This window comes from Chelmon rostratus, chromosome 1 (assembly GCF_017976325.1).
Source record: "Chelmon rostratus isolate fCheRos1 chromosome 1, fCheRos1.pri, whole genome shotgun sequence".
Taxonomy (NCBI): Eukaryota; Metazoa; Chordata; class Actinopteri; order Chaetodontiformes; family Chaetodontidae; genus Chelmon; species Chelmon rostratus.
Window position 1 is genome coordinate 30,226,357 of NC_055658.1, and position 27,553 is coordinate 30,253,909.

The 27,553-nt window shown below is 43.4% G+C and overlaps 1 protein-coding gene across 1 annotated transcript; it reads right to left on the reverse strand.

The window, feature by feature from the left end:
- Positions 1 to 950: 950 nt before the first annotated feature.
- LOC121612085 (Golgi apparatus protein 1-like) lies at positions 951 to 26,194 on the reverse strand. The gene is given in 27 exon segments (XM_041944866.1): positions 951 to 4,223; positions 4,903 to 5,009; positions 5,170 to 5,290; positions 5,574 to 5,681; positions 5,808 to 5,909; positions 6,189 to 6,331; positions 6,418 to 6,541; positions 6,654 to 6,791; positions 6,879 to 6,971; positions 7,582 to 7,699; positions 7,840 to 7,928; positions 8,428 to 8,541; positions 9,304 to 9,366; positions 9,492 to 9,578; positions 9,791 to 9,928; positions 13,273 to 13,426; positions 13,592 to 13,693; positions 13,925 to 14,046; positions 14,440 to 14,657; positions 15,108 to 15,294; positions 15,402 to 15,473; positions 15,889 to 16,092; positions 16,498 to 16,713; positions 17,434 to 17,520; positions 20,050 to 20,079; positions 26,025 to 26,087; positions 26,090 to 26,194. Coding segments are annotated over 27 exon segments (3,273 nt in total). The 3' UTR covers positions 951 to 4,055.
- Between the last annotated feature and the right edge of the window lie 1,359 nt (positions 26,195 to 27,553).

Here is a 27,553-nt window from a genome sequence, read left to right on the forward strand (position 1 = left end):
AAATGTCACATGAAAGGGCAGATGTAGTCCAGGCTCTAATATGATGAAATAAAAATCTTGAACCATTACTTTAGCATAATAATCATCCCTTAAATAATTCATTTTATTTTTAAATAAATGGATAAGCTGATAGAAAGCTATTAAAACTGCTGATTTGGAATTAATCAATTAAAATGAGTAAATAATTTAAGTGGGTATATATTATGACTTCTAAGGCAAGAATGTATCAGAGTAAAAGTATTAAGTAGCATAAAATGGAAACACTCAAAGTATAAATACCTCTAAAATGTAAACTACAGTATTTGTTTGTACTTTGTTACCTTCTACCATAGTATTAGAAACACCTCCAAATATAATGCAGTCCAGTCCAAAACCAGCACGGACTACAGCATCACTGATGACCACTGAGTGCAACAAGTAAAATGTGTAGAAGTACTCAATTACAAGTAGAACGTTTAACTCAAGTAAGAGTACAAAAGTATCAGCATCAATATATGCTGCTTTATTATGCAGAATTCTTCCAGAATAATCTTCTAATACTGGATTATTCTTACTAGAACTAGACTGCATTAATGAGTTCATCACTAATGTTAATTACTTTCTAAACTGCTTCCATCTGAGGATCAGTAGTTTTATCCTAACTGATAATAAAACATCTGCTGTGCTGCTTCGCCTCAGCTTGGACCTACAAACTCTGTATATCCACTCGGAGATAAACTGGTGAGTAATAGATGTTACGTCTGATTGTCTGTGCTGTTTTCATCTGTGTTTGTTATTTTCTGACCTTCCGAAGCTTATTAGCTGACAGCTTTCTACATTTGATGACACTACATGAAGGCCCAGGACGCGAATATTTAAAAAGACTCAGGTTGAGCCAAAGATACGAAAATCTGCAGACAGTTTTATTAAATTGACAAATTTTTATCTGTACAGCAAAATCAAATCCCACAATGACTCTGTTATGTCTTCATATTACATGGCATAATGTGAAAAAAAAGCACACTGATGACGTTTGTACACGTAGAGACTTGCATACAAAACTGGTTATAATATTTCTTTATTTCCTGTTAAATCGCTCGACATGTGGCTTCAGCAGACATACAGGATCATAAAGCTCAAAGCGGCGAGCTGTTGGTTTCTGTCTGACCGGCGATCGGCCTGGCTTTCAGGTGGAGGACGTTTCTTTCCTCACCCTCCGAATCCTTCCAGAATCTTTCTGAACTGATCTGCAGCTTCAGCTGCGTTAACTTTTGTAAGTGAGCAGGAAATATTGTGTGTTTGCCGCACACTCTCCATCCGTGCGATCGCCTCGTCCGGCTTTAATCATTCACAAACAGTAAAATACAACCAAAAACATTTGCTAAAAGAAAGGCGTGTTCACTGTTCAGAGATCTGGATCTTATGAATGAGATGAACGAGGCTCATTGTCCAATCAGAGAACAAACTTAATGCACCGCAGATGTGACGTGCATCAAGTTAAAGTGCAAAATCAAAAATATTCATCGATCAGAAAAGAATAAAAATGCAAAATCATGTTTGCATCTTACATTGAAGTTACAAGTGATGCGCCTGAAACAAAAACAAGAATGTGTTTATGGATCCAATGTAAAATACTGAGCGATTATTTTCTCCCTGTACTCTGATGTACTGTCAGCATTAAGCCAAACATCCTTTCTAACTTTGTCTTTAATATTTATATTCAATGCATTTCTACTAACAGCTTTTACTGGTAAAAAGGGACCCAGTACAGATAGTTTACACAGACTTCACATACATGTATCATGGAAATGAAAATCTGATATTAGTCTGTTTAAGCTTCAGGCACAACGCTCATGTGGAATAACTTTGGATGATCTAAATCAGATTCACGATGGATCATTTGATCTAAACACACAGATCAGATCCAGATCACCCAGTCTGCCGCACCAGCTAACGCCTCACTGTGGCCCATCAGTCCGTCCACTGCGAGCTGCATTCAATTCATTTTTTTGGCCACTTGGGGGCAGCAGAAGAGGCCGTTCGGTGGCTGGAGGGGGTTTATAAGAGCTGCAGCCAGGAGGCGATTAGCTTAGCATAGCATAAAGACTGGAAGCTGGGGAGAACAGCTAGCCTGGCTTTGTCCAAAGTTAATCCACCGACCAACACCTCTAAAGATGACTGATTAACACGTTATATCTCGTTTTTGTTTAATCCGTACAGAAAACCGTTTGTCAGAGCGTTTTACCTGCTGCTTCTCTTAACTTGCTCAGATTCTGCTGGTTTGGTCATTTCTCCTTGATTTTTCGTCTGCAGTGGGAAAGTAGGCGTCGTATGTTCATTTTTTCTGTTTTAATTGTGTTGATTGTTGATGTACTGATCTTGAGTCTGCACAGAGTGTTTCATTTTGAAAATTTACCAGTTTCTGTACACCGTTCCTGTGTCTGACTTCCTGTCAATCTTCTCGTATTCCGTCAAAAACAGACGTTTGGCGTTGACTGGAAAGACAGCGATCAGCTCTGTCGGACGGGTCGCGGACGTTATGCACCCAGTGGGACTTAGTTACAGTCCCATTAAACCCTGTGTTAATGGAGCTGTTCGTGTATATAACAGCTACGCTAACAGTCGGATTACACACACAGCAGTAGACATTACGTTTCATGATAACACAGTTACAATGGCAATAATCTGTCAGTTGCAAACAGCAGCGTTACCTTTTCATTAAGACCTCACCTGTATGCTGTTAAAGGCTGGAGGCTACGCACCCGCTGCCCAAAGGCTGCAGCCCAGAAACGTCCCAACCACAGCAAGATAAGAATAAAATAAGAGTCTGCAGATAAATACAGCGCCACAAACTTCTGATGGGTCAAGAGTGATGACTGAGAGGGACTTTTCTATGAGTCTATATGTTGTTTTTAGGAAAATCCAGCCTACCTACCTTTAACTTAGCTAGGCTAATCGCCACCCGGCTAATTTAAAGAGGAAAAACTATTATTTTCCGGCCCTGTGTGGAACGGCACTGCAAAACCTGCAATGGTTACCTCGGACCTGGATGCGCCCATTTCAGACAGTGTTTTATCTGCTGTATGTTTAATATGTAGAATTACATCAGGGCCAAAACTGTGAAACTGTGCCAAAGGCCTCCAGAGTAAACCTGGCCTGAGGGCGAGCGTTCCATGAAAAAAGGACTTCCTGTGCAGAGAAAACCCCAAAATGTTTGACACTTCCTCCGTCACGAAACGAAGAACCTGCTCATGTTTGTACACCGACGCGTTGTTCTGCTGACAAATGAAGCCTCGGGGTGTTATGTGGCAGGTTGTGTCGGCTCATTAAAAGCAACATGGGACCGGGATCGGGGACGACACGGGTCGTGGTGAAAACATCCAGAAGAATCTTCACAATGCAAAAGTTGCTGAACCGGTCCAAACGCAGGAAAGCCGTACCCGCGAGCTGGACTCGGTCCTGCGCAGGACTGAAGAGGGCGGAAGTTCACGACCGATGAGAAAATGTTTGAAAGCAACAAGAACGTCACAGAACTCAACCCCAAAGTTTCGCCTCAAGATTTCAAGTTGCTCCGTGTGCGATTCAGGCAGCCGCAGTCACTTGCAAAGAAACAACGTCCTGTTGCTCGACATGCTCCAGTCTCCGTTAAATATCACAAGAAGCATCAGGACTCAACTTGGGGAAAGCAATCCTAACCTCAGCAGCAGCAGCCCTCCGTCACCGACGTAGAAACTCAAAAGATGCCGGACGACTTCACGTCTGACCCCGAACAAAACAAAGCAGATTTACCGGGAAAATGTGACCGTCGAGGACGAACGCTCCAATCAGACGGTCGGTGCTCTCTTCACGTTTGGAGATGCCCAAATGGAGATTTAAGGTTTTCGTTTTGCATCTGATGCAAATATTCGGCAGCAGCCGATAAACAGAGGAGCAGAGGAGATCCAGATGTGGGTGCTGGCGTTGGCACTGTGTAGGTTGGCTGGCATCTGGGAGAGGAGTAGTACAAGGAGGAGGAGGAGGAGGAGGAGGAAGGTGCGAGGAGTCAGTCTTTTTTGAAGTGTCCGAGCGCTCGTCCTCTACCGGTCCTTCAGCTCTCTCGTCACTCGCTTGGTGATCCGACCGCACAGCAGCCCCACCAGGAAGAGGACGCACACGCTCAGTGCGATCATGAGCAGGATGTAGTTCTTGGAGGGTGAGGTCATCACCTGCACGGCCAGGTCTGAGAAGCCCTCCGCCGGCGCCACCTGCAGGACAGAGGAGGAGGTTACAGGTGCAGCCTTTAGTCGTGCTAGCAGCGTGTTCGTCTGACGGCCACTTCGGTCCAGACTGAAACATCTTAACAACCATCAGATTACAACTGAGAGAAGGTCACTGTGGTTTTAAGCTAAATGTCTTATCAGCTATTACTTGCATATCTGTTGCTCCTGTTGAAATTCAATACAAACATTCATGATCCACAGAAGAAGAATTTTAGTAACTTATTTTTCCCTCTGGCGCCACCATCAGGTCCAAGTTTGAATTTGTTCAACACTTTATGATCAAACACTGAACCTGCAAAACCAACGACCCCCCCGTCAACATCAGCCGTACTTTGTGTTCAGTGCTCATTTACAAATGTTAGCACACTAAACTAAGATGGTGAACATTAGCATGTTAGCATGCTGACGTTAGCATTTAGCTGACAGCTACGCTGTGCCAAAGACCAAACAAGTTGCGCTGGAACTGTTTCTCTCAGGAGGCAAGAAGCAGTTAACAGCACACAACTTCTCGTAAATTTCTGTTTGTGAATAAACAAAAGTTAATCAGTGAGTTTTCGAGGTGTTAGTGAGTGTAGTTTTGATCTTTGGAGACAGACAGGCAAGCTGCTTCCAGCAAACTAAACTAATCATTGTCTGGCTTTAGCTACTCTCATCAGCTGTTCACCTTTGCGGCGTAGCTCCACATGTCGATGCGGTCTTGAAGTCTTTTCTTACACTCAGGCTGCAGACGAACTCTCTTGTCCTGTAACGCCTCCATCAGACACGACATCTCTGGATGGTGAGAGGGATCAACACATGAAGACATTCTAACACACAGTGCACAAGCCCACTGGAAAAACATGAGGCCTCATCAGCTCTATACATCAGTCTTAATTCCTTCACATCCTTAAAGCTGTGCAGAAATATAAATATGAGGTGTGAAAGCACTCACGTCGCCCTCTGCCGGGTGTGATGGCAGCACAGTGGTGTTTGAGGTCCAGAGCGCAGGCTGTGTGGAGGACCGGGTCCACAAAGATGTCCGCCTTACTCTCCTTCAGCATGTTCAGGACTTCCTGCAAATGACAAAGAAAGGTGGAGCAAACGAGGCTGAGTTTCTGCAGCAACACTGAATTCATTCAGACCAAATGTTGAGTCATCTAAGGTACGATTTGAGTCCAATCAAGACACAGAGTCCAGCTGCATCAGAGCAGACTTCAGCCTCGCATTAGTCTCTGAAATGTTGCTGTGTCTATTTAGGTTTGTGGTTCCTCCCTCAAGGTTGGAAGTGAGCTGCTGCCCAAAGTGGAGGAGTACCGAGAAGACCTGAAACTATCAGAGTACATGAGTATTATTTACCTTCTTACAGGCGTCCTGTTTGATTTTCAGCAAGTTGACTTTCAGACACTCTTCCACCTGACCGGTCTGCTCCTGAGCTGCTGCCTCCTCAGCACACAACCTGGAGATCTACAGCAAAGGAGACAGGAAACAGGAGAGAGAGGAGGAGAAAAGGAGGATGACAGGAAAATATTTGCACGAGGGAGGCAGAAAGAGATTCAACACACAAAAATGATTGTGTGTGTGTGTGTTCACCTCATCTGTGCAGTGCATCTGCAGCTGTGGGTCCAGTCTGTAGTCGAGCGCTGACTCCTGGAGGATCACTCTGATCTGGTCTTCACAGTCTGGAGACAACCTCTGAACCAAACCCCAGCCAGAAAACACACGATTTAACACAACAATTCCACTGTTTATTTTTACTAGTTCCATTAAAATATGTACATGTCTGACAGCAGAAACACTATTTCCACTCTTTGGAACACCTGTACTGCTTGGATCTTCATTTATTGCTGGTTTGAGGAGCCTTGTTTAATCCTTTTACCATTTTATAACCATCATTGATTTGTAGTTTGGTAGTTTTATTGTATTTTCACGTAACTTTTTGGTTTTTTGAAGATGATGTGGCTGTGGACTGACCTGGTCGGCGTATTTGAGTTTGAGGCAGGCAATCACCTGACCCTCCAGCTCGTTGTCCTCGCTCGCCTTGTTCAGGATGGGCTGGCAGAACTTTGGGATGTCGGCTCGACAAGCTTTTCTCAAAACTGGGTTCAACCTGTAGTCTGGAGGAGGAGGAGGAGGAAGGTGGAGGCGTGTCAGTGAGGTGAATGTGCTGAGTAACATCAGGCTCTTGTTGCTTGTTCCTCACCTGTGTTCTGTGTGATCTGTCTCTTGGTGATCATCTGTTTACACTTGGGATCCATCAGCTCGCTGTTCTTGTTCTGTTTCAGACACTGAAGGACGTTCCTGGTGTCCGCCTCAGTACAGAACCGCTGCAGGAGAGTCAACAACCAGACCACTTAAAGAATCGCGTCGATTCATTACAACCACTGACTCAAAGTGAAGCAGGAAGTCTGCCTGTGATCTGCGATGAGTGTTTACCACCTTGATCATCTGCTTGCAGACTCTCATCAGCTGGTAGTCGAGCTCGGGGTCGGTCATCTCCACCTCCTGCAGCCTGAAGATCCGCTGGTGGCAGCGCTGACTGAGCTGCTTCTTCTGCTCCTTCAGACACTCGATCATCTGAGGAGCAGCAGAGGGAGAGCGAAGTAAGGAGGAGAGGAGGAGGTGATCGTGTTTTTAATGTTTGCGACTTTTTTCCTGTCTCACCTGAGCGTTTCCAAAGGCCACGTTGGGACACAGACGACTGATGTCGGACTTGCAGGGATCATACAGCTCCGGTTCCAACCGAATATCCTCCGACTGACAGGGAGGCGGAGGAGAAAGAGGAGGACCACTGTGAGCTTTATCCCGTAAATGTTGATGTAACGCCGGTTCGCTTCAGTGAATTAAAACTGCAGCTGGTTCTGTGTGACTTGGTCCAGTTTAATGTCCACCTCAACTGTAGGACAACTGAACGCTGACAGCAAACATCAGCACTGCCTTACATCATACCTCTCCACCTGTCTTGATCACCTTGACAAGGTGCATCATGTTATGCAGTTCATAATCTACATAAGATGCAAATATAATATAGACATATACATACAACTACTTATTTTTGTATTTTTTTCCGTTGCCTTGCTGTTGCTATTTCTATTGATGCTGCCTGTAAGACCTAATTTCCCCAGCTGGGGATTAATAACGTTTACCTTATCTTATACGCAGTTACCATTAATTAAATTATGCAAATTATCTCAATTAACATGAGGAAAATAAGGTAATCCACCACATAAATCTTCACCATCTTGCATCGTTGAAACTTTATCAGAGGAGAAACAGGACTGGCTGCAGAACGATGAAGGCGGGACGAGCTGTCCTGGTCTTGTGCTAACAAGACCAAAGTGTGTGTGTGTGCGTGTGTGTGTGGTACCATCTCCAGCTCCTCCACCCGCAGCTGTTTGCGACACTTGAGTGAAACCCGCTGCTCCTTGGCCTCCTGCAGCGTGTCGTTCCTCACCGTGGTGCTGAGACAGATGACAACATCCACCCTGCAGGTTGGTGCACATGGAGGGTGTGAAATATGTCACTTTGAGTCACATCAGCTGGGGGCATGAAACACTTTGAACGGACTCGCTGCTCATGAAGAGTTCTGCAGGTTCTAGGATACTTTCCTGGAAACTGAACTCACTTTTTCTTGATGTTTGGACACAAGCGGAGAACGTCCTCTTTGCAGGCCATCTTGAACTTATAGGAGAAGCGGAAATCCTTCATTTGAATCTGAAAGTGGAGCACAGAGAGGAGGGGGCATCATCACCTGTCTGGATTTTGCAATACTTCAATATCACAAAGGGAACCATTGAAGTTCCACCTTTATTGACAAAAAACAACAAAGGGTGATAAAGTCAGTCCAGAGGAGATAAAATGACCACTAGTCAGCTGTTTCACACCAGCAGAAGAAGAAAAAACAGTGATGTTAACTAGTTTCCAGCGAATTAGATAAAATTTCTGCCACTTTACTGTAAAAATGTGTGAAATTGACAGCAAACATAATGTGAAACACTAACAACACAGAAGCATCTCTTTAGACTTACATTCATCAGAGAAATGTTTTCCGAACCCAAAATGAATCACCCAGACTAACTTCACACCAAAGTTCACAGGTGTGAACAATCTCACGAGCAGGACTTACAGTAGAACCTGAAACCTGCGGCTGGTTTGACGTTAAACCTCCTTCAACAGAAAAAGAAATTCACAGAGATAACAGATGATGACTGACCAGCTGGAAGTGCGTAACGCCGACTGAACATTTCTCGTTCATCTCCTTCTGGTGTTTGTTCTGCACCAAACACTCCATCAGATCACCTGTATCGATCTGGTTGTCGGCTACGTCCTACACACACACACACACAGATTAACATCCAAAACAATGACAGATTATTAAAGACGTCTATAGCCTTGCTTCACTACACCCACCACAATATGAATGTTCTGGACAAACACTGGCTGACACATGAGGAAAAGTCTCTGAAAAACGTTCAACCTTTGAGGCTGTGACGTCTCAGCAGATTTTAACGGTGATCAAGCGACTGGATCACGAGATCTCAAATTTATTTTATTGGAATGTCTGCATGGAGAAGGTTTGTCCTCTTGGAGCTACCGTAGTTTTTCAGATCCTTTCTTATGGATGAAAACATTAGCAGAGATGGTTCAGAAACGAGGCAAGTCATTTCCTGTGTCTGTGTCATGTGGGTGTCGCCGCTGCCCCGCCCCCGAGCGTCAGGTCCTGAGTCCTGATTCTAATGGGAGAAGTGAGCGTGAGCACAGATTATGATTTTTTTTTTTGCCCCGTAGTCACCAAAGTCAGTGGTGGTGAGAGTGTAAATCTACCACCAGCATCACTCTAAACTCCACTTGTGCAGTCAGTGTGAGAATGTAAAGCTTCAGGGGCCTAGCAACAGTAACTAAGGAGGGCGGGGCTTAGCAAGCGGTCAACTAAAAATATGCACTGCTATTCGGCCTCTCTAACTAACGTCAATAAATCTGATTCTGAGTCACAGACTTCATTGCACAGCTGTTGTATTTGTCTTGCAACAGATTGGCAGGTGTTTGTGTGTATGTTTGTGCACACAGAGTTTCAAGTGCATGTCCTCACGTGGCAGTGGGCCTGAGTGACGGGCTCACAGGCTCTGATGAGCAGAGCGTCAATCTGGATGTCCTGCAGCAAACAGTGAGACAGAGACAAGAAGTTCAAAGTGTGCAGGCGAGACACAGACGCACTCGTAGACACTGCTGCGCCACTCAGGTGAGCATTAATACAGGTGTTCACGAGTGACCTCTGACCTCTGACTCCAGCTCAGTCAGGTTGCCCACAACGTCCCTGCAGGTAGAGACCAGGTCCTCCAGGTGATCCTGCAGACACTCCAGCTCCTGGACACACACACACACACACACAGATGTATATCATGTATTTTAATAGCTACAACATGCACAACCTTACTGTAAAGACCTTTGAATTGATTCAAGGTTTGGCTTCTTAAAGGAGCCATTATGATGAACCAAACAACCAACAGAGGTCAATCAAAGATCAGTCACAGGGTTTAAGTATCAGGTGTATTAGCAGTAGCATTACTCCATCTCACCTGTCCAGCATCCGTCTTCTCGCTGCACCACTTGCCGAGGTCGGTCATGCAACGTTTCTGCAGCTCGGGGTCCAACTTCACATCCAGTGCCCTCTGGTGGAGAATCCTCTGAACCTCCACCTTACAGTCCCGAGATAACTACAAACACACACAAACACACACAAGCTCATGCTAGACCCTGACCCTGACCTGCCTGAATTGTTATTACCAATATTGATATTTCAGAGTCAGAGAATATGACAATAATATATCAGCAGATATTCATTCAATATTTCTAATAAGGAGCAGTTAAATCTGTTGATACACCAGACAAACATGTAGAGCTGAGACGATCAATCGACTAACAGAAAGTTAAGCTTACAGCAGTTCTGATAATTGATTAATTGTATTTAATGTTTAGTGTTAGTGTGAGACATTTGATGGTTCAGGCTTCTTAAATATGATAAACTGCTGCGTTTCCTTGTTTTATCGTTACATTAAATCTTTGGGCTTTGCACTGTTGTGTTGCTGAGGCGACATGGTGATGCGCCTTTTCTACTGTTTCCTGGTGTGTTATAGATCAAATGATTAACTGATTAATTAAAAACTAATTAGGAGATTAATTAGGAAAACAATAGGTTGCAGCCCTACAAACACGGAAACCTCACGTCATGAAAAGCTTTTTGTTAATTAAACCCAAATTTAATGCAAATTACTCAATCCTGTCAATGTGACACTTTTTGAAGCACCAACTTTGCAAACATACATCATCTTCAGTTGTCTGAAACCATCAACTTGTAACTATGGTAATCTTTCCCACCTCCATCTGAGATTTAGCCACTGACGTTATGTCTGCAGACCCTAAGTCTGCTCCTGAAATCGCTCCCTATTTATTATATATATATATATATATATATATATATATATATATATATATATATATATATATATATATATATATATATATATATAAAATATATATATTTAGTCTGTGTGTCCATTCAAAGTATCCACTGACTGCATATTGCTCACATAAATTCCACACTGGAACAAGTAGCACCTGTAGCATGTGAGCTACTTTCTGCTAACAATCCCACCAAGCAATGTGTCTCATTTCATAGAAGTGAAAATTACAGCTGTTGTCCTCAATACATCAATGATGATGATTAGAAATGATCTGAAATCTCAAACGACGGATCACCGTTGATTTAAAGGTCAAGTGTCACCAATCAACTGCTGATTTACTGTTCGGCTGACTCTTAAGTTACAGTTTAAGTACAGTTTTTACTTGTACTCTGATGTACGTTAACTTGTTTAATTACTGATTAATTATTGATCTTTCCATGTGACTGACAGCTTCTTCATACTTGTAATTCTACTAATGCATCTCTACAATCACTCCTGTTTATGGCATCTCATATTTTTCTGATCTGTAATCACATTAACTGAATTTGTTGCAAATAATCTTTTCACAGTTTCACAACTTTAAACTCGTCTTCAGCCTTTATCGGAGGTGTGAAGAAGTTCTGCAAAAACACACACAGACAGAAAAGTGTGGAAGACACTTTTGTTAAAGTGCATCGATCTGAAACAAACAGCCGACATTATGCTCAGTGCCACAGTATAAGAACGTCTTCTCTTTGCTTTAGGAATGAGATGCCAGTAAGTGTTCATGCTAGTCTGACCGACAGACAGGCAGCAGCGATCTGGACCAGCTGGAGACATCACATGGACTTACATTCATTACCTGGAGACCTTAACCCTTAACTTAACCTTAACCTTAACCCAAGTCTTCACCCTAAAAGTTAATGATTCACATTATGAGGTCTGCTCCTTTGTCCCCATAATGAAGGCGAGTACACGTTCACAGACAAACACACATGCACGCACAAATATCACTGCTGCCAGAGTTGTAAGTGGTACAAAGAGCTCACATCAGTCCTGGTCTACAGTCCCTGCACCGACCCCCCAGTTACTTTCAGGATACAAGTCTTGTTCCTGTCTGTTTATGGACTTGCTTCTAATTACTCAGTTGATATAAGACACACTGGGTCAGGTTTAAAAACGTGGGCAGCGGTTCGCATTGAGTTTATGGCCACAATCAGCGTGTGTATTCAGCCCCTGATCTACTACACTGTCAGGTCCTGGACTGAAGCTGATCCTGAACCTCCACACACACTGAGTGAAGGAGAGCTCAGAGGAGCAGATCATTTCATCACATTTACTTTGACCACCTGAGATAAACTGTTCCTATTACTCTAAATATTACTTATAAAAGCATTTAGTTAATTTAAACACAAGATACTTGTGCTCAAAAAGAGGATTCATTCTCAGTGAAGAACCTTGGAGCTCTAATCTGCCTCTATACCTGCCAAAGAGCAGTGATTCCTAACACGTCTCTGGGGGTCATCAGGTGGAAACCTCCCTTCAACGGCGTTTCGCCTACTTAGTCCCACGACACCTCCAGGAGGCTAGGCGGTGAACTCCGGCGTCCCAGAGTCACCCCCCCTAGTGCCAGTTCACACTGCTCCTACACAATCCAAACAGCACCGCCACATTCAACTGACCCAGAGATGCTCCAGGTAGAGGCCAGTACCGATGCTACCATATAGCTATTGCTAATGCTAATGCTAACCGCTAAGAAGAACAGAAGAAGACAATACAGTTCTGATGCTACCATTTAGCTAATGCTAATGTTAAATGCTAACCGCTACCTGCTAAGAGGAACAGAAGAAGACAATAAAGCTAGATTCACAATAATTTATCTCATTATCAACACACGAGGAGGCAATAAAACAAAAACAAGAAGGAGGTGAAGTATTTGATCCTCTGACTTCACATGTTCATCATCAGTTCAAAGTTTTAATCTCTCCAGTACTTTATAACTAAATGAAACTCCCATCAGCCTCAGCTGCGCTTAGCAAATGTTAGCGTGCTAACACAAATGCCACAACAATACCTGCTCAACATCAGCATGTTAGTGTTGTCACTGTTAGCATGCCTATGTTAGCATTTACACTGAGCCTCCATACGGCCTCAAAGAGCTGCGAGCACAGCTGTAAACTGAAAATAACGAGCTGCTTGTAGTTTAAACTTGAAAAAAAAACATTTCCACCAAAATAAAATTAGTGATTTTAGCTGCTGTTGTATATTTAAACAGACGGAGTCACAAACTGGCGCCGCTCGGCCTCGCTGTGGAGCAGGAAGTCACACAAACGCCACATTAAATCACCCCGACCTATCAGTGACCCACACACGGATTAAATCACCGCCCTCATCGTCGATTCAACCCTTCACCAGGATCAATACTGATTGATTTAAGCGAGCCACCGACCACTTACCTTCTTGTCTGGTTTTACCTGGTAAAGTTAAGAACATCAGAGTTACACCCGCTCAGGTAGAACGCCGAGCTCACCAAACCCAAAACCAAACTGACAAAAACAATCCAAACACATGAAACCTCTCTAGCATTCGAAGCTGGAGCGTCTGTAATGTCCTCGTACCCGCCGTCCCTGCTCCTCGGTGCGGTAGGCGTGGCGGTACAGGCAGGAGAAGACGGCGCCCGGCGGCATCAGCTCGCTGGTCTCGTTCCAGCCGTGTGTGTGGCACAGTCGAGCGGCGTCGCCCTGACACTTCTTATACAGGACGGGGTCCAGCCTGGAGGCGGAGAGGGGGACATTTCGGGCGTGAAGAGAAGCTTCGCGCTGCGGTCATGTGACTAACAACTGAGCTCCACGTGTGGATGAAGAAAAAGCGAGTAAGTGGGCCTTGAGTTACACATTTTAAGATGTTTGTTGTGGCGTCGATGATGCTTAAACTCACTTCCAGTCTCTGGATATGAAATACTGTAGCTCCAACAGTCGGTGTTCACAGTCCTCCACCATCTTCTCTGTGTACAGGTGCTCCATCAGGCACGACAGGATCCTGCAAGCACGCACACACACACACACACACACACACACACACACACACACACACACACACACACACACACACGTACGGTTTCTATCACTTTTGGGAACCTTACATAGACACATTCATTTCTGACAAAATAAAATGACAAAAATCCCCCCAAAAAACCCAAAACATCCTCTGTGTGTGTGTGTGTGTGTGTGTGTGTGTGTGTGTGTGTGTGTGTGTGTGTAACCAGCTCACATTGGGTCTCCGCTGCGGATGTGTTTGCAGGCGGTCTGGATGACGGACTCGCAGGCCTCGTTGAGCGCTCGGTCGATCCGGTAGTCGGCTCCGGGGTCTGCAGACTGGATCAAAGTCTGCAGCTGCAGGGAGACGAACGTTTAGAAGAACAGTAAAAGTCAGCAGCTGCATTTTATTTGCATTTCTATATTTTATTTATCGGTACACAACTGCCTGGTTTACATGATCATTCATGAAAGTATTATTATGCTTTAAAACATTTATTTTCTTGCAGGATATCCTCTCAATTATTAGTATTTTTGCTGGGAAGCAGCAGGTCCAACAGCATCAGGCTGAAAATCTCTGCTCAGTGCAAACATCATGTGGAAGAAGAGCCGTCAAAGCTTAAAGTGAAGTTTTTGGAGGACTTCAAGCAGCTGTTACAACAATAATAACTAACTAATATTAGTGAGTTTGTGCCGGCTGCATATGTTTAACAGTGAGGCGTCGCGGCGTGTGCTCTGCTGTGGTCTTACGGCGCTCTGGCAGACGCTGTCCACAGTGGTGCTGCGGTCGCCGCGTCCGATCCTCATCAGGCAGTGCAGCGTGCGGCCTTTGCGGTGCAGGCCGGAGCAGTGAGCCTCGATCTCCGTCCGGCAGTGCAGCACGATCTCCGGACTAAGAGAGAAATCCTCCATCAGCATCCGACGGTAGTCCAGCATCTCGCCCTGACACTCGCCGCTGACCGGACGACCTGCACGGGACAAGATCTGATTACTACTATTATTACTAAGTATGACGTGAGAGGTAGGCACGGAAGGCAAACAAGAAAAAGTAGGTTTATCTTACTTTGTTGCTAGATTTGTTGTTCATGAAGGCATCAAGAGTGTAATAATAATAATAATAATAATAATAAAAATAAATAACTAAGTAATAATGAGTACATTTACTTTTTGTAGTAACGTAATGGTACCACTTTGTACTTTTACTTGCATAAGATTTTCAATGCAGGACGTTTACTGGCATAACAGAGTATTTTTAAACTGCAGTATTGCTACTTTTACTTAAGTAAAACCTCTGAATATTCTAACATACATCCAGCTGTAGCTGATCAGCCAGCGTATCAGCGTAGTATTACACAGACTGTGTCCACAAGCTCTGCAGTGTCCATAAACTACGGATTTGGAAGATAATGAACACTCACCGCGGTGCACAGCAGCCTCCAGACACAGCAGCAGGTAGGACAGTCGAGCCTCGCGGGCTCGCGGCAGGTTGGCGTCCAGGCTGCAGCGCTGCTTCCTCAGGTCCAGCTTACAGGCTTTAGCCAGAGAGTAGCTGACTCTGTAGTCCTGAGAGATCAGCTTCTGACGGGTGGTCAGGGCGTCACGGCACTGTGGAGGGGCAGCAGGGGAGAGAGTCAGCGACTGAAACAGGTTCAGTAGAATAAACGTAAGCGCGGCGGTGAACCGATGGCGTCCTGCTGCCGAGCCGGTCGTACCTTCTCTGACATGGCCTCTTCAAACTTGTGATTGAACAGACATTTGTAGACTTTCCCTTCTCCTGCCTGAATCTGTGGAGAGGAGGAACAGAAGACGCTCTGATGTCATATTTTAAAACGGATAACTGGCAATAACTGTCTCCACTGTGAGGCTTCTGGTTTCAGTCATCAGAACAAACCTGTAAACAGATTTTAATGGAATTTGGTGGAAAGTCAGTGAAGGATCTCTGAATTTTCTTTTTACATTTCCAGCATTGTGTCATGAACCACTGCACTCAGTTTAATGACAATCTGTCACTGTGTGTGTTTTCATTCTCACAGTACCCTGGAGTCTTTTTTATGAGCCAGAAGTTTCTATTCCCACATCCTGTTTCTCTTGCTAACAAATCTGGATGGAAACCAGGAAGCTGATGAATGACCTCAAGAATGAATCATCTGAATATGATCTGAATGTAGAAACTTGTTTTTTCAAAGCGTGTCTCCGTACGTTCTGACAGAATCTCTCGCGGTCGTCTCTGCAGGAGAAGTAAAGATGGCGGTCGAGGTGGAAGTCATCTGACGACAGCTCCGCCACCCGCAGGATCGCCTTCTGGCACTCCTCTTTGATTGGACGAACGTGATCCTGCTGCTCCACCTCCCTCACCAACGCCTTCTCCAGACAGGCGATGACTTCACCCTGCGAGTGGACGTCCTGATGGAAGGCGGACGGCGAGGAAGAGGAGGGGAGAGAGGAAGAGGGGTGATATCACACAGTTGTGGCGAACTGTGAAACAACAGGGACCCTAAAGGGCCACATGACACCAAAACCAGCATCCACTGGAAGAGGTCAAAGGTCATCAACTTGGCTCAGTGGACATCTGACACCAGAGAGCAGGGGTGGAAGAAGTATTCAGAACTTTCACTGAGCAGTACTACAGTGTAAAAATACTCTGTTACAAGTAAAAGTACTGCATTTGCATCAAAATACAATAAAAGTGCCAAAAGTAAAAGTACTCATTATGCAGAATGGCCCATTTCACACTAGAGGGCGTAGTAGCTATGACAGGAGCGAAGGGGAAGGTCATGTGACGCAGTATAAAGGGCGAGACACACTCACCTTGTGTCCCACGTTGATGCTGCCGCAGTGCAGGCTGTTGATGTCTTCTTTACATTTGTCCATGAAGCCGCAGATCAGTCTGTAGTCGCTGAAGACGATACTGGTCATCTTGGTGATGTACTGGTTACACTGGTACTCGCTAATGTTGCCGCGGTGATCCACCAGGCAGGACACCAGGTAGCCCCTCCCTCGCTCCTCCTCGTTACACTCTTTAATCTGCAGGTGTCAAACATGGGACGTACTGAAGCGATGTTGATGATCCAGACTGGTCAACACAGTGACTGAATCCAACTAACAAAGTATGTAACTTAGTCCAAAACTTTTGTACAAACTCCTCCCAAAGCAGGTATTCAAATAAAGGCTGCAAATTATATGCGGGAAAACCTAAAATCCTACCACAAACAGGACAGATTTCACCCTTTGAGCAACTGGACGGCTTTTATTGTGAAACATCTGTGCAAAAGACGTGTTGAGTTTAACTGACACTCGCTCAACATTGATCGAGACGGACTTACTGCATGGAAATTACTGTGAATAAAAGCTGTTTCTGTCACTCAAAGCAGCAAAGTGGTGAATGTATGATGACTGTTGTGGAGAGTAATTAGGAGAAAAACAGGAGGTCACCTACTAAAATATCATAAAATATACTTATTCAAGAAGAATTCAAGAAATTAAGGCCTGTCTCTAATACAGAACATGAACAGCAGGTTCTGCAGTTTAGGTGAATAAAGGGCCAGTTTGTGATTTTATGGTGTATCCTGTAGCTAAAACACACTGTTATGTACTGTACTGTTATTTATGTTCTATACAACTATGAGTCAACTGGTCCACTAATCTAAATCTTGATTTATCACTGAAGTTTTTCATATGACAGGTGACAGCCTCATTTAACTGGACAGGAAACTGAACCCTGAACTTCCTGTGGTCCGGACTGACCTCGGCGATGGTGCTCTTGCAGACCTCCGTGGCCACCGACTCAAACTTTGGATCTGTGGTCAGATTGAGCTTATAGTTCCACAGGAGCTGAAGGAGACGGGAACAAAGATCGTTACATGTTCAGAATCAGAATCAGCTTTAGTGGCCAAGTACGTGAACACATTCAAGGAGTCTGACTTTCAGTGTCACTCACAGACCAACTGAAAGGAAGAGACAGACAGCTCAAAACAAGGACGACAAAGAATAAAAAATACACAGAGAAATATTATGAATACTGTATCCAATGTTCACATGGAGTAAATACTGAATGATTAATGTAATAGATTACATACATCCCCATCCTCTTTACATTAATTAATTGATGCATTAGTGTTTGACCGATGTAACTTATATTTTCATACATGCAAACAGCAAAGGAATCCAGTTTATTTATCAATTTTAGCATTTTGGCGCATTAACCATGAAATGTTTGGGATAAGACTTGTTGTTGTGTCAAGGTGAGAGTCGAACATGCACTGGTTACAGATGAAGTCAATGTGTTGATTAGAGCATCTCTGACTTTGCACCATCATCCCCAGGAACACTTTGAACACCACATCAACACACTAACATCTCCAGCTTCCATCGGCATTGTCTCATTTCTGCACTGAAATCAGATCCCTTGACGTCACCGGCTATTTACAGCAACAGAGCGAAAACAATGACGAAGAAGGCTCTGCCTCATCTTCACTTACAATTAAACCTTAAATTGGTCTGTGTGAGCAGGACTCATGATTGGACCGCCAAATTAAAACAGCTGCTGACTTTAGTCACATTTTGCCTCCAGAGTGCTGCTGTTGTGAAAACAGACTCTGGATTTACATCATTTCTTTGTGCACGAGATTAAAAGATGCTGTTTAAATCTCACGTCTGTGCACTGAAGCTCAATAACCTTCAAGTAACGACTGAATAGAGCCTGAATGTACCACTGATCACAGACACCTAGTTCTAATACAGTGGGTGCATTACAAAACTGCATCACAGTTGCTTTCAACCTTCACACTCTGATGATGAGGAGGAGGACTGATGCCTTTGGAAAATATATCATCTTTTGGTGTAATTGCCTAAAACAAAGCAGAGCCTGATTTCACCGCCTGCAGACTCAAATCGAACCTCAGTGAAATCCATCATGACAAATTAGCCTGAAACGTAATCAGATGAGCACTGAGCGGAGCCGCGCTGCCAGCTGAGGAAGAGGAGTCTGTGGGCATTTAGCGAGCAGGGAGGGTCCAGTGCAAAAAAGACACCACTGAGATGCATTATGGAAATGATAAATTTATGCATTCATGGAGCTTGACGCACACGAGGGGCTACATGTCGGCATATCTCTGCCTGCGCTGCTTCGGTTTTATATATTTTATCATATCTGTCTCTCGCGAGTCTGTCCAGCCACGGGGGGACAATCCTGAGACGCCAGCCCAACACTGATCAGATTTGTTTCATTACATGTAGTTTCTAAAAGCATCTCTTCTCTTGCTGTCTTTTTTAAATTGTTTTCCTTCCAGCTGCTGCAGCCACAGATAACAGCTACTGACAGTCAGACCGCCCCGAAAATAACACAACAAAACAAGAGTGTGTGTGTGTGTGTGTGTGTGAGACGTGTTAATTGCAGCTGTGCTTTCCAGCGCTGTAATAAAGACAGTCCAAGTGGTCCATTAACCTTGTGGCGCTGCATAAAGCTGTCTGCAGTTAACGGCTGTGAACGCTGAAGGTTTACTGGCCAGAAGATGCTGAGACGAGCTTTGGGAACCTCGAACTGGCTGAAGGTGGTGAAAGCACAGTTTGTAAAGGTCGTCACCTACAAGCTGAGGATTCTGCAAAAGTCTTTTACTTCTTAGAGTTCAAACAGCAACAAGTGAAGAGAGGTCAATGTCTGATCTTATATTGATAACAGGCCAGAATTGAACTGTTGGCTATTGTAAATGATCTCTGCTAGAGGTGGAGGTGTTACAGGAAGAGCTGGAGAGTGAGAGGTTAAAAGTCCTCACAGTACAGTGCAGAGATCTGCTGCATCACCTGACAAGGTGTGTGTGTGTGTGTTCAATATAAAAAAGTCAGTCCCTCCCGTTAATTATTGACCTCTAACACCAGCACTAAATGTAATGTAACACTCCAATACTGAGGCCCAGCAGAGCTTTGAGCTACATGCTAACATGCTCATGTTTAGCTGGTAATGTCTCCATGTTCACCATATTAGAGTGTTGGCATGCTAATATTTGCTAATTGGCACTATATACAGCTGAGGCAGACGGGGGTGTCATTAGCTCTGCAGGTATTTGATCAGAAATCAAACTATTAAAGTTATAATTTTGGCCTGATGATGGCGCTAGATGAGAAAGAGTTCACCAAAAACTTCACATTTCATCCTGAGGGGGATGAAACATGAATGTGTGAATTTCTGTCTGACCTGTTCTGACCTTCAAGCTTCAAGCTAATCCCAGTAAATGTTGACACGGTAAACAGATTTTGATGCGATGGCCTGCACCAGCACTTCAAACTGTCCACTTCCTGTCTCTTCTCTGAATGACAACGAAGACAAAATGTTCAGCGAGTGTGTGTTTTTGAGGGAATACTTACATGGTTACAGTCAGGAGCGATCTCAGTTTCCTGCAGGAAGACACAGAGAGGAAGAAGTTAAAGGTGAATTCAAACACACATGAACAAACAGACAAGCAGAACGAGGAAGCTCGATTTGACTCTTCATCATTTGCTCCAGCTTCTGTGCACACATCCGACAGTTAAAGCCCACATTCGGCTGGTGTTAAAGGAACAGTTCGACACTTTTCTTTCTGAGAGTCAGTTGAGAAGATCGATACCACTCTATGCTGGAGTCAGGAGGTGATTAGCCTAGCTTAGCATTAGGGGACTACGCAGCTAACCTGAACCAAAACCAGTTCTACCAAACTTTATCTGTCGAGTGGCGCTACAGTCAGAGACTCTACACAGAATCACTGGACATAACCTGCCCTTAAACCACATGTCTGCATTTCTGTTTGTGCACAGCTTAAAAAACACAATATAATTGATTAATTAGTGAGTTTTACTGGTGCATTTTTTAACTCTGGACAGACCCACAGCCAGAAGAGGTTAAGTTAGTTTCAGCTAAGTGAAAACCTTTAAAAAAAACCTCTTAATCTATCTATCTATCTATCTATCTATCTATCTATCTATCTATCTATCTATCTATCTATCTATCTATCTATCTATCTATCTATCTATCTATCTATCTATCTTATTTACATGGTATCTTCTTAGTGAGCAGCCTAACACTTGATCACTTATAGTTTAAATTTACATAATTAAGAATGATGTCGTTGCTGAATGTAACGAGCAACTGATTTTAGATCTGAATATGATCATTGCTCAAAACATAATATTAACTAACTATTATTGTGATGTCAGACAAACACGCCCCTCAGAGGGAGAGAGAGATGGAGGACATTAAGGCTCATCTTAACAAGAGCAGCAGCCAAAACAGTCACATAAAACAGAGTGAAATGTCAAATATTCAATTTAATCACAGCTTTACAATCATTTAAAAATCTTGAAAAAAAAATCCTCATGATACAAGTCCTGTCTTCATTTCATTACTGTAAAAACACACCGTCTGCATGTTTGAAACATCCAGACCAGTATTTAGACCAAACCAGATTAAATAGGTATCAATCACAAACAGCATAAAATGCAAAAAATACAGTTGAGTGCATTTCCTGGACTCTTCCTTCAGTTTGGATGGAAAAGAACAAAGGAACAAAGCACCAGTATCACAGCACAAACCAACAGTTTTCTCCAAACGGCAGCAGTTTAATCTGAAGAAAGCAGCAGAAGCTCTTCAGACTCTCCGACAACATCCTCGACTATCAGAGGAAGCGCAGCGGGAGAAGCTGTTCTTACAGCTTCTCGTCACTTTGCGGTAAAAAGACATGAAAGCGCTTCATGTTAACTTCGCTCTGCTGGCGGGAACAGAGACAAAGAGCCTCTTTAAACCGTCATTGCCACTAAATGTTTCAGAGACACAAGAGCGAGCGTAATGAGGAAACAGACCCTCTGAGGCCAACTGAAAATTACCAATTAGTAAGACTATGGGTTATTAATTAATGACGAGCTGTTTCATTCACATCAAAGGCCTCTGCAACAGGACCAGATGAGTCAACCCGCGTCGTCAAACTGAAGTGAGAACAGAGGCTGGCTGTGTCTGTGTAAGGGATAATGTGAGCAAACTCACAGAAAACATGATACGATCCACTCACAACCAAATGTCAGGGATAAATTTAAAATATGACCCTCAACAGCAAAGGCCACGTACCGTGCAGCTGAAGAGAGGTGGGACAAAACCATTGTTTCGAGCCTCTGCCATGAGGTCCCGAGTCAAGTCTCAAAGCAAGTTCGAGTCCTAAATGAGTCATTATGTGAAATATGGAAGTGTTTTACATGGTTGACAAAATTATTGTTTTTTTGTTGGCTTACAATGAGTTTTGTGTATCTACAGAGGGAGCAGGTCCACTTCCGCAGAGTCCACCATGTTGCACCGCCATGTTTCTACAGTAGCCCAGCCCAGAGCAGACGAACCAAAAGCTGCCTGTAGAGGGCGCCTTTTGAGTTTTGCAGCCGCCATAGGTTCTCCTGCACGTTTGGAAGGGGAGGGTGAGGTGAGTGGTTGCAATCTGTCACCTCACCACTAGGTGACACTCGATCCTACACACTGGTCCTTTAAATTACATTTATTTCTAATGACAAAGAGTAATTTTTTATATATATATTTCAAAAGGAAAAGGCAAAAAAGTCTGAAAAATATTATTTTTTTGCGTAGCAGAATCTTGAGTTGAATTAAAACAGCACAGATATTTTTTAGGAGGATGCAGTGATTGGACAAATGCATGCTGGGCGTTTTATTTGTCAATGAAAACTTGAATATGTTTCATCATAGTTCTTGTTTTCAAATGTGACTTTTTGTCTAGTTGTGATCATATGTTTTAGTTCCAGTTTCAGTTTCTGGGAACCACTCACATCGATAGAGAGACAAAGTGACGCCCGGCGTCTGTAAGCAGTGACTCAATCAAAGTAAACGTGTCGGCCACAGAGTAAAAAGCTGCACCGACAGAAGATATCCCGCTCTCTCACACACACACACTGTCAGAAAGTGACAGACGGACTCAGTCACCACACCTGGACATGTCCACAGGCCCGTCTGTCTGCGCTGAGGCAAAGTGACTTCCTGCTCAGCACTTAGTCTGTAACTGCAGTTTCTCAGACGTCTCTCAAGTGTCGGATTTCAGGGCTTAAACCACCACAAATAAATACTCACAAGCTGTCTGTACTGTAACCACACGCTGCCGTACTGCCAGAGCTGCTGCTGGGCTGCGTGTGTGTGTGTGTCGGGGAGGGGAGGGGGTGTCTTTCTCTGGAGAAGAGGCAGATTTATAAGAGTCATTTACCTCTTCAGGAGGCCACAGCTGTTATTGAGTTGAAGCAATGTAATTATCTCAGTAAAGAGGCCATCGCTCAGGAGGAGCATGTGTGTGTGTGTGTGTGTGTGTGTGTGTGTGTGTATGCGTGTGCGTGTGTGTGTGTGTGTGGTAGAAGTCAAACCCCAGACTGTCTAAACAGCAGGTAGACCTCTGAGGACGTGTTCATCCTCTCAGTATGTTTCATGCACTCTGTTAACAGCATAAGCAGCATTTTACCGGCAGTATGTGAACACGTGATAAAAACACACCGTGATGTACTTGAACGCAGCTGTGAGGACGTCGTGAGTGTTTATTAATGTACAGCATTCGTCAGCAGTTATGGCTCCTCTGAAGACACGTTACTACATCAGTTTTATGATGTTGTCATTCATTAATCTGCTGGAGCTTCACAGGAGGAGTCGCAGCTGCTCACAAATACGTGAACAAACACTGAGATCCGCTGACAGTACGATGATAGTTCAGTGTGTAATGAGCCGTTTATCAAATGTTTACAGAAGCAATTGAACACCTCATTCAGTAATTTAACCACTTCCTGTTGAAACTGACATACCGCTGAATGCAGAGCGCTGAAGCATCTTATTTTGAAAAACATGTATCTGAATGGTTTCCAGGGTTTTGTCCTTTTTCTCAATGAGCTCATTTAAAGTTTAAAAAACGTGATCTCAGTTGTTGTTTGTGTGATTCACAAATTCAGATACAAAATCAAACTGAGTAATATTAAAAAAAAAATAAATATCTGAACTAAAACTTCAACAGAGATTTCTTCCTCTTTTATTTTGACAGATTTTACACAAATAAAAGTGTAAATGTTGAGTTTAGTTGTCTGACTTTAATTAATCACATCTGAGCTACACTGACTATTGTTACTTGAGTGACTCAGTGTGAGAAACTTGAATACAGTTTCATGAATATTGAACAGTTGAATTTTCTCATCTATAAAAGAATAGAATAAAAAAAAAGCTTTTAAAATGGCACCACTTTAAATCACTGACTCGAAGTTAAAGAGGGAAATCAAATTTATTAGTTATTCATATATTAAAATATTTTCAGAGCTATAAATTCATTGATATTTAAATTTCAACTATTATTCAGTGGTTAAATTTAAATTAAATATAAATTTCACAGTTACATAATTAACAACATTCAACAAAATGTCACTTCGTGGTTATCTGTTGAATTTAGGGCTGCAGCTAACGATCATTTTCTGTGAAACATGTTGCTTTAAAATGTCAGAAAACAATTAAAATGTCTGTCAGAAGTTCCTGAAGCTCATCAAACGGCTTGTTTTATTCAACCACCCGTCCGAGAGTGGAAGACATTCAACAGACAAAGTCGAACTGAAACCAGCATTTCTGCTCACAATTAATCGAGTTTCAGAACAGTCCAGCTTTACAAATACACCTACAAACACCCTCCATCCTTAGACCCTCGAGTCAGATCAGGAAAAACCGGCCCACCTCCAAAAATGGGTCCTCGGGAGGAGCAGCAGAGGAGGGATCCCTGTCTGCTGTGAGGGTCTCCCTGACAGTCACATAAACCAACCTGTCGATCGGTTAATCAATAAAATCGACCGATCGTTTCAGCTCCAGCTGAACTGCGACTCGCACTCTCCTGTCTGCCTGCAGCTCTCAGGAGTAAACACACACATGCACTGATTCATGTGAGGTCAGAAAGTACTCAGAACGGTGTAAAAATACTCTAAAAGGACACAAGTGTGAGCATCAAGATACACTTAAAGTACCAGAAAAGTATTAATAACATTAGTGGATTACAAGAAGTGATGCATTCATGTGTTAGCATTCATAACATTAATACTCTAAATCTGCAAAGTGAGCAATAACCAAAGCTGTCAAATAAATGTGAAGTACACAGTAGCATACAATTATGTACAAGTACTTCAAAATTGTACTTAAGCACAATACTGAACCGCCACAGCCAAAATAACCATCTAAAATTAATCTGCACACGTAGGCATCGAATGAGGAAACAGACTGATGAGTGTGAGTGTTTACGTCACAAAGACACAAAGGAGGACACACACACACACATGCACACGCACACGCACACACCTCACTCAGGTTGATGATCACCTGACTGAGGCCGCAGTGAGCAGCTGTAAAGCTCAGCGTGCAGAGGAGGGAAAACCTCCAACCGTGTCAAAGTCTGCTCTGGTGGAGCGACAGTAGCGTTCTCACCCCGAGTTTAGCTCAACAGAAACAATAAAAATACAGCAAATACAGACATAAACAATTCTAATGCCTTCAAATAGCTTGTTTAGTTCACCCGACAATCCAAAACACAAAGACATTTAATTCACAATGACGTAAGAGAAGAGGAACCAGAGAATATTTGGCTTTTTTTGTTTGATAAATGATTTAAACAGTTAATCAGTTATCTAAACTGTCCATCAATTAATCAATTCCTTTTTTCTCCACCTTTTTTGTTCATCCTGGGACTGTGAAGAGGAGTCTGACACAGCTCTTCAGACCCTCATGTTAGGAATTCAGATTTAATCGAACAGTTAACTAAATGAATAAAACATGAGAAATCCAAATATTTACAGATATTTATGTTCTTTTTTCAACATGAGTTACTTCTATGACAGCATTTCACCAGCTGTTTGTGTGTCACACTCTTCACTTACATGCAGTGTGTGAGCATACTTGTACTTTTTATGCTGAAACAATGTTGATCTGACTTTTGCAAAGTGACAGCTGTCGGATAAACATGGTGGAGTAAGTGTGTGTGGCGCGTCAGGTTTCTCCTCTGTAATACTGCATCATTTAAATATTTCTCTCGTGTTTTTTTGTGTAGTTTCTGGAGTGTCTGACTGGTGCGATATCAGCAGGAAATGTGGATTGATGCTGCCTGTAATTAATCTGGTGTGTGTGCAGATGTGTGTGTGGATGCTCGGTGCTGGACGCTGATGCAGGTGTAGATGTCCACCTCTCCACCAGCTCTCCACCTCTGCATCAGTGTCATGCTGACAGCCGGTGTGGATGTAAACCACCGGGGCGGCACACCCAGCAGATGCCCATCACCTCCCGGGTGGGAACGCTTCCAGCTCCGCCGGCGGCCGCTTACCTCTCTGCGGTCCTGCAGACACTCCAGCACGGCCAGGTTGTTGGTCCAGGTGTGTTTGGGGCAGAGGCGGGTCAGGTCCTCCCGGCAGGCCTCCTCCTCCGACAGCTTCCAACCGGTCGCCCTTCGAGGCTGTGAGGCCCCAGCGGCGGCGGCAGCGGCGACAGGTGCATCCTTGGCCGCGGGATCAGCGGCTCTGAGGACGGGCGGGTTGGGAAGCTCGGCCGGGCCGCTGGCTGCCTTCAAGGCGAGGACCGAGCCGAAGCCGCAGAGACACAGTAACGATAACAGCAGCTGCAGCAGCTGAGTGCGACTGTACGCCGCCATCTTCACACTGTCAAGATAGTCCTAATGACACTGCATCACTTCCGGTCATCAAGTTCACAATAAAAGCCTTTTTGACCAGAGTGAATATATAACTTCCGGTCATTCTTTAAAAAGCGAAAGCTTTTCGGATATGGCACGATGCCATTCATCGTGAAATTAGATCAAAGCGCCTAATGGGCAGCAGCACAAGACAATTAGAAAGCATACTTGTGAGATCACATATAGTATTTTTACTCAAATACTTGAGGCCTACTTAAGTGCACTTTGTACTTACCTTATCTATCTCTAACCTATGCTTTAGTAACACTTTACTTCGACTCCGCTAGGAAAATATTTTACTTTTTATTCCACTACATTTATTTGACAGCTTTAGCCATTAATCACTTTACAGATTCAGATTATTAATACAACATTTAAATCCACTAATAAATTGTGATATATTGCTGCAGGTTAAGCTGTCCAGCAGTATGTAAAGTTGATAAAATGATTTCCACTTTTTACCAGATGTAACGTTAGTGATGCTTACACATTAATGCACCACCAATAATAATCCAATAATGAAAGATATATTTTTCTGAAATGGACCATTCTGCAAAATGAGTACTTTTACTTTTGGTACTGATGTATAAGTATATTATAAAAGATGAAATATAATATACTTTTATGTATTACATTAACTACATTTTGATACTAGTTTTCTTGTTTGTGTGTGTGTGTGTGTGTGTGTGTGTGTCTCCCCTTCCCTCCCAGGGTGTTTGAGCAGCTGAATATAATGGGAACCAATAAGAGCAATAAATCCTCCCAGTTTAGCGCTGACAGCAGCTGGGAAGCTTTTTCTGGTTCACCACCAGCAACACATCCGTCCTGCTGCAACTTTCATTCTGAAGGTATTTCCTGGTGTTTTCTTTTTTCTAATGTGGCTTCAGAAACTGTTTCAGTGAGCTCAGGTTATATCAGGAAAGCACCTCCTTTCACAAACAGATCCTCAATATTCAGGACATCATCTCTGGAAAAGCCTTTTTTTAATGTCATATTTTGATGTTTTGAGCACCATAAACAAAATTACACTCAGCACATTGTGATTTACAAAATAAAGATTAACTCAAAAAGATTCAAGATTCAAGAATGCCTTTATTGTTGTTGAGCATGGAAATGTCAACGAAATTTGCATTGCATTGCATTGCAGTTAAGTCAGTTTGTTAACA